The sequence below is a fragment of the Chenopodium album genome, chromosome 20, assembly GCF_948465745.1.
Source record: "Chenopodium album chromosome 20, dcCheAlbu1.1, whole genome shotgun sequence".
Classification (NCBI taxonomy): Eukaryota; Viridiplantae; Streptophyta; class Magnoliopsida; order Caryophyllales; family Amaranthaceae; genus Chenopodium; species Chenopodium album.
Window position 1 is genome coordinate 27,963,572 of NC_137853.1, and position 8,482 is coordinate 27,972,053.

General features: G+C 32.0%; 1 protein-coding gene across 1 annotated transcript; it reads right to left on the reverse strand.

Annotated features, from left to right (window-relative positions):
• Positions 1-4,444: 4,444 nt before the first annotated feature.
• Positions 4,445-7,225, reverse strand: LOC145598418 (lysine histidine transporter 2-like). The gene is made up of 7 exons (XM_081654769.1): positions 7,128-7,225; positions 6,028-6,411; positions 5,364-5,757; positions 5,177-5,282; positions 4,809-4,900; positions 4,642-4,710; positions 4,445-4,543 (listed from the first exon to the last, which is right to left on the reverse strand). Exons 1-7 carry the CDS (start codon positions 7,178-7,180, stop codon positions 4,445-4,447), a joined length of 1,197 nt encoding a protein of 398 aa, XP_081510895.1. The 5' UTR covers positions 7,181-7,225.
• Positions 7,226-8,482: the final 1,257 nt, after the last annotated feature.

An 8,482-nucleotide genomic window follows, 5' to 3' on the forward strand; every position in this document is an offset into this window, starting at 1 on the left:
CAGTTTAAAATTTGACCAAATATGCCTCACACAGAATCTGAGCTCAGCTCTGGGGGCCACAGCATCAAATGCTTCCAACAGACCCTACACACAAGCCAAATGCAACAGTTTAGTATCTTACAAAAAAAAAAAAAAAAAAAAAAAGCAAACTGAGATTAAAAAAAAACACAAATAACTTACTTTCTGTCTGTCAGACATGAAAGTCAACCCTTCTCCTTGGTCAAACACAGCTAGAGCCTTCAACAAACTCTCTAGAAACCAGCACCAGCTGTCCTTGTTCTCAATCTCTGCAGTAGCCCAAGCTATAGGGAATATGGCATTGTTGCCATCTTTACCAACTGCCACCAATATCTGTCCAAGATAAGCTCCTTTGAGATGGCAGCCATCCACCCCAATAATTGGTCTGCAACCTGAAATGAACCCATCCCTAAATGCAGCTAAGCACACAAACATTCTCATAAAAATTGGCCTCTCAATTTGACCAATATCATCCACCACAACATTGCACTCACTCCCTGGGTTCCATTTCAGAATGGTCTTCCCATAGTCCCATACCCTTGAGTATTGTTCTGCAGAAGACCCATATATTATCAGCTTTACCCTGCTTCTGGCCAACCAAGCCTTGGAGTATGTAATTTTGATCCCCAAGTCATTCAAAGCCCTGTCTTGAATCTGCCTGATCTTCCATCTGGGGTTTCCCCTAAACTCCTCCAAATATCTGTCAGCTAGGAACTCTGTTGTCACCTTGTTGTTCATCTTAGTCCTAACACACCTATGCTTCAACTTAAGAGTCTTAATTACCCAAGCCTCTGATTTGACTAGTCTAGTTGCATAAAACTTAAACCTACACCTCACAGCCTTACCACATGTACACTGCACTAACCTACAGCTCTTCTTGTTATACACACACTTGCATTTTCTTCTACAGTATGCTGTCAGCCTCTTTGAATCATTGTGAAGCAGGTAATACTCATACCTGTTTTCAATTGCATGCTGCCTCAATGCTCTTCTCAAGGTCTGCACATCACTAAACCTTTGTCCAACCTCAAACTTAATAGCCCTATCAAAGTCTGTCTCAGGGTTAAACCAAGTCACACTTTGTTGATCATCATCTGAATCACCATCCACACTCCTGAGCTCATCAGAATCACAATCTGGCTTCTCTTCAACCCTCACATCAATTGCTTTCAAATTTTTTTCAACCTCAGCACCATTGCCCTGATCCTCATCATCCCTGTCCTCCCCTCCCTCACCAACTCCCCTCAAACTTCCCTTCACTTCACTATTAATATGCTCCAAATTTTGCTTCAACCACTCCTCATCATCATCAGAGTATGCATCCTCCTCACCTTCACATTCAAACTCAAAATCACTCAAATCTGAACTAGAAGACTCTGTCTCACCATCCTCATCAGTAAAATCATCAGTGTCATTCCTCAAGCTCCTCACTCTTTCCTTTATTTTTCTCACTAACTCACCAGTTGACTGAAAACCAGGATCATCCCCAACCTTAGCCTTACCCTTGTCTGCAGCAGTGAGCTTACCCTTCCCCTTTTGTGTAGTAGCAGTCACTTTCTCAACCCTAGGTAACCTCTCCTCATCCTCTCTGTCATGTATCACAATGCCCTTTAACCTAGGGCTTCTCCTAAAGGGCTCTTCTACATTGGGCTTACTAGGTTTTGGGCTGGTTTCAATTACCTTAGGCCCACCCAACTCCTTTTTCAATTTCTTCCTTTCTGTAGGGGTAAGCTCATTCCCATCTATACACTTGAAGGGTGTTTTCTCAGTCCCCTCAATTGGCTGATGACATGTTACATACAACTCACATGTCCCCTCTTTGTTCACAGAATCCAAAAACCCTTGCACCTAACCATCAACAAGCTCCCTTTTCCCATTCACCCAAGACTTCCCCTTTTGCTTATACCAGCAACTAAACCCCCTAGGAACCCTCACATTCACATACAGAAATCCATGTATAGCAGCTTGCCTCAAAAAATGAACATCAATCTTTCTTTTATCCACATTTCTCATCCAATAAACCCACCCACCATCCCAAGTTAACACCTTCCTATTTTTACCAGCCAAAGAAGGTATAAAGGCCCCACCTAATGTAAATTTTAAGTTCACAGTCTCCATTCTGTAACAATTCCCACAAAAGCACAAACAACAATAAACAATTTCAGTAATAATACCCTAATTCACCAATTACAGCAACTAAAAGCAATTCACTTTCACTGTGCACTTAATTAACAGTAAACAAGTACATATAACTCTAATTAACTAATTAATTAACACATGCAAAATCTAATTCAGTCAAAGATTCGCATAATTAGGGTTTATAATACTTTATTTCACATACTCCCAAAAAAAACATAATTTACCCCAACTAACAACCACAAATCCAACGAAATATACAAAAAAAAGGGTTTAAAGTACCTCTTGTGGTCAGGAATCTCCAATTCTGTCAGCAATTAGCAAGCTTTTGGTCCCCTCCACCTGATGAAGATGACAAGCACAGCTGATGTGTAGCAATTTTGTGGATCCAGCGCTATTTCAACCACCCAAAATAGATTAGGGTTCCAGTTTTTACAGAGAGAAAGCGAAAAATCAAAGGAGAGAGAAGTAGTTACAGTGAGAAACAGCAAAAATCAAAGGAGAGAGAGTCGAAATTGATGAGGAAGTGAGAAATTTGGTGAGAAATTGATTATGGAAGGTGAGAAAAGTAAGAGAGAGAGGGAAATCGTGTTTAATTGAAATAAATTGGAGGGAAGTGACAGTTACTGGGCCCCACTGGCGGTTTCCGTCACCGGATCGGAGTAAGGGTGGAGGTGGGAAAAGTGATGTTTTTATTTTTTATGTGGTGGTAAAGTAAATCTTTTTTTTTATGGAGGTGGTAAATTCAACAAAGTCGATATTGTAAGGTGGTAAAAATCAAAATTTCCTACATTTAATATGGGTATGTCTTTTTGAAACGCCCAAAATAGTATATGGGACTAACAAACTGAAACGGAGGGAGTAATAAACATATGGAAATAACATAGCGTTAATAATTTTTTTTGCTGCAAACATAGCGTTAATAATTAATTGTATATTATAAACAAATATAATGTACATCGTCTTTTTTTTTATAAAGAACATTGTTAAATTCTAAAAAGAACAGCACAACGATAGTATTGTGTAATGAAGATTAGCTTGACAAAATTTTGAAAATAAAACTTTTGAATTTTAAAATTTAAATTTTGATTTATTTATAGAAGAAAGTTATTATAAGAAACAGATTTCCTAAAAACGATTTATCATTAGAGGCAAGCTAAAAAGATAAAATTGTAATTATCTTTAATTATTTAAAACTTATGTTTAAAAATGGTCGCGTTCTTTACCTTTTAACAATATGTTCTTTTCACTCTAATTATATGTTCTTTAAAATCCATCTCAAAGATTTAAAAGCACCATGTTCTTTATGTGTGAACAATATATACTTTCCGCCTTTATTTAAGGTGTACCTTGCTCGGTACACTTGGGTGTAGGAACCATGCATTGACCATTTTGCCGTCCAATTCGACGTTATCGGAAGCCAAAGCCAATCCCTATTATATTAACCACCATTATTTAACCACCATTATTGTTGACGTTGTTTATCCTTATTTCTTGCTGCATCTACTTATTTGTTGGTGTTGTTTCAAATGTCACGCATTTAATATTAATCTATTTTTGAGTTTATATATATATATATATATATATATATATATATATATATATATATATATATGGATTTTAGCCGGTGCTAAGACGTGTGTTTATTAATTAACTTTCAAAGTTTTCTGATTTAAAACAGGTTTATTGAGGTGTCTCCTCTATCTAATATTTTGTGTGGAGTTTCCTACATCCTAACAATTTGAGGCCGAAACAATTTTTTAATTACTACATAAAAATTTTTTTTTTTTTTTAAAAAGGCAAGGTTATCTAAGCTGAATAAATCTAATAACTCAATATTTGGTATGTTGTTAGTTCTGCTTTTGTCCGTAAATAAAAATTTCACTTGCCTTTACACACATTTTTAACAAGGTTAATCAAATTTTTTTTTGAATATGTGGGATTTATTAGTTTAATAATATGGGAATGAGATCTTTTAATTTCAACTATTTTTATACAATAAATAAAAATTTATAATAGTAGAGATATAATAAAAACAAGATTATTTGATGGTGAATAAATAATTTTGGAAAAAAGTGAATAAAAAAATCTGAAATTAAAAAAATGGAGAATAAAAAATTCTGAAATGAATTATCATTCATTAATTTTTTATCGAACACAATACACATATTACAAAATAGAGTAACATACTAACATATCAATATATTCTAAACACAGATAATCCCCTAAAAAATTGGTGGGTTTGAAATTTTTTAACATCCTATTATTCCTAACTAAAATCTGGAATTGATCAAGAAAAAAATTTATATGATCCAGCTTGCATTATAATATCTCTTATAGCTCCAATGGGGGCTAAGATCGTCAGTGATGCGCCAAATATAATGCAGAACTGTAATATAAAAAAATTATAATAAGTACTTGTATAAAAATAGGAAGAGAAAGTAAACAAAATTATAAATTTAGTGAAATTTGAAATTAAAAACTCACCCAATTGCAAAACCAAGATAAGCTGTATCTTTTGGGTTTGCAAATTATCAACCACATTATGCAAGGTAACTGTAAGACATATACAATGTATTAGTAAAATATAATATTAGACAAATTAATACATGACAATATATGAAATGATGAAAACTGTGAAAATAGAAACTTACATAGTAGGAAGTAGGTGCAAATGCAATTCCTCCTAAAACGCTAAGAAGAGAACCAAAAAATGGAAATGCTATTCCCACAAACATAGTAATCCCTGCAAAAAGTAAATTTATTATTATTATTATTATTATTATTATTATTATTGTACTCCAATGAACTATAATGTAAACACATTCCATCTTTCCTTAAAAAAAAAAAAACATATTCCATCTTAATAGTTGACAATTAATACTAGTATAAAAGTTGATTTTTTTCAAATATGATTTATAATTATTTGGTGATTTTAATTTTTACAAACATTACATACTTGATAAAATACATATATATGAAAGGAAAATAACACAACAAAAAATCCTCAAAAATAACTTACCCACATAAGTAGAACGGGTTACTAGGCAAAGCATCTTACTAGGTTTGCATTTCATTTTTAGCGATAGAAAAGATTCGAGCATGTCGAACATTGGCATTGCATAAACCTAATAACAAAATTTATTAGTTCTTTTGATGAAGGATTTGAAAAACATTATTATAATAAAGTAATTTAAGTTTTGAAATACCTGATAACTCCCAATAACGTGTATAATAACAAAGATATTGGCAATAGCAATGAGCCAATCAGGTTTATCGAGTGAGACCATTATGTTGTCTTCAACCACTCTTCCAAATACAAGATAGCCAACAAAGGCCACCGGAAAATAACATAGCATTACCATTATGTAGGCAGCTAATGAACCTTTCCACATTGATAATTTGGAAGGCTTTTCTGGAGTAGAAGGAAGTGTAGCTTGTATCTCCAAAACAACATTGTGTCCAGAAAAGGCAAATGCAATTGTTCCCAATCCACTCAAAAACCCAAAGATCTGACCTGCATCAGTGCTATATCTACTTGCATAACTTGTATCCAATTGCACTCCTTTTATAGATGAAGCTATCCAAGCGATGGCAGAATAGCTGAATTTAATGAAAATAATTTCTAAGTCAATATCCAACGTAAAACATGTTAAATAATCTTTAATAAATTAAAGGATTAAAATAAACATGGACATTGTAACTAGCTATAAATTGAAAATTCTAGGGTCCAACATATTAAATTCAATTCAATTGATAAGTTGAAATCCATTAATATCTGATTATAGTTAAATTTTAAATTTGTCCATTAAAAATTCAAAATGATATATAACTCAAGTCACAATTTATGCAATTAAAGGAGTGAAAACTCACCTAAGAGACATAATTGCCGCAATGAATGAGATTCCGGTGATTGAGTTAAAATTTGGTAAGTTAGATAGAAAAAACTGGATTAAAGCATAGAACATGATAAAATACGTTCGCTTAATAGGGGTTCCATTTGGTACTAGAATGTTGTAAACTTTCATAAGGGAAGTCCCTCCAGTTATCATATACACGATATCGCAACCAACTTGAACCATGATTTGTTGTGGGACTATAAACCATAACCCAAATTTTTCTCCAAAAGCATGTTGTCCCAATTCATAATATCTATCAAATCTCTTCCCGGGCACAATTTCATGCATTTCCACCATTTGCCAGAGTGTGTATAATGTAACTATCCATGACAATACTAATATTGTCACACCAGGACCCCTGAAATACAAACATTCAATCAATGTCATTTGTTTTATTATTATGCAAACTAATATATTAGCCTAATATTTTTTTTAGTATAATAAAATCAAATTACTCTGTATAATATAATAACATACAATTTAGTTATATTACTACTTTATAATAATTTTTAATTTGTCGAGAACAAAAGCGGATCAATTAATATCCAAAATCACAAGGTTGCTAATATCATACAGTATACCGTATTGAATTCGTATAGAATTGTAGACGTACTCACATATCTTCACACTTTATTTATTTATGTTTTTTTCAAAAAAAAAAAAAAAAAAAAAAAAAATTAACATAAAATTTCCAAAATCATTGCTCCTTAAAAAAAATTCAATAACAATAATTCTGATTGATATGCATTATCTGATTTTCATATTGAAAGTAGAATACTGTGTCTGTATGATACAAATCATCACTGTCAATAACACATTATCAACTTTAAAAGTTAAACTCTTAAGCTTAGAACAAAATTAGTTCAATATATATACAAAAAATTGTGGTCTCTACTTTTGCTTTCTTGGTTGAAATTAATTAATAAAACTAAACTTTTTTAATCACTTGTTTATAATCATCAGAATACGTATTGTTACATACAAGTACATCCTATATATTATCAAAATTAGAATTTTATAAAATAATACATTAATAAAATTAAACATGCATGGAAGAGGAAAGACATATCATACCATCCAAGTTGAGACATAGCATACGGTAAACCGAGAATACCCGCACCCACCATGGCAGTAACATTGTGAATGGCAGCATACCACCACTTCCCCTTTCGGTCGTTCGAGGTTACCGGAAGCCCGTTGTTAGCATTATTATCAACTCCGACGTTTTCGTTCTTTTCTCCGATGTTAATAATGCTTTCAACCATCATATTTTGGTTCTTTTCTCCTCCACTTTCTATGTCAAAGCTAGTGTTTTCGTTTTTCTTTACTCCCTCCATGATTATATTAATTGTGATGTTTTACAATATGATTTTTGCAAGTACGTGCTCTCTGGGACTTCTATAAAATTTTTACAATATGATTTTTGCAAGTGCTCTCTAATTTTTTATAATCTACGTTGAATGATAATAATATGGATTTAATGAGTTCACTTTGTGCATTTATATAGGGATTTATTCTAGTGGCAAAACTAGAAGTTGGATATCCTTACCGTCTTAGAGTTTGTGTCTTAACAAATATAGGATTCTCTAATTTTTTCCATATTTACATTTTGGATGGAGCTGTAAGAAAAAATTGTAATCTAGTTAGACTAGGATTCTTCAATTGCTGACATGTTAGCATTATTCAGCACAAATCAATTAAATACTACTAAAAGCGAATCTAAAGACACACTTGTCAATATATTATTAAATAATTTCCCGCCAAAAGTACCTGTTCTCTTCACCTTAAGAAAATAATATTAAGTAAAAATAATTTATGTTCAGTACAAATAAGTTCAGTTCAATTAAAATTAATTTCAGTTCAGTAAAAATAATTTCAGTTAAGCAAAAATAAGTTCAGTTCAGTAAAATTCAGTTCAGTAAAATTCAGTTTTCTTAAAGAAGAATTATAAAAGAAAATTAGTAAAAATAATTTCAGTTCAGCAAAAATAATTTCAGTTCTGTAAAATTAATTTAAGTTCAGTAAAATTAATTTAAGTTCAGCAAATATAATTTTGTTTCAGTAAAAATAATTTCAGTTCAGCAAAAATAAGGTGAAGAGAACGAGGCCTAACTCCAATTCTTCTGTTGTATGTCTTACTTTTCCTCTGATTTTTTTTATTTTATTTTTCATTTTATATTTTTTTTATGATTATGTTTTTTGTGCATTCGATTATTTATGTTGTAGTTTTGATTTTGTGGTATCGGAACGACTAAAACATGTATTGTGTATTTGAATTTCGATTGCATTTTATCAATATATTTTCAGAATTTTGTGCTACGTGTAAATTGTGATCTTCCATATCAATCTAAAATTTAGTTTAGATCATACTTGATTGTTACTGTGTTACATGTATTCATTTAAATTTTAAATGTGGGATTTTGAAATGT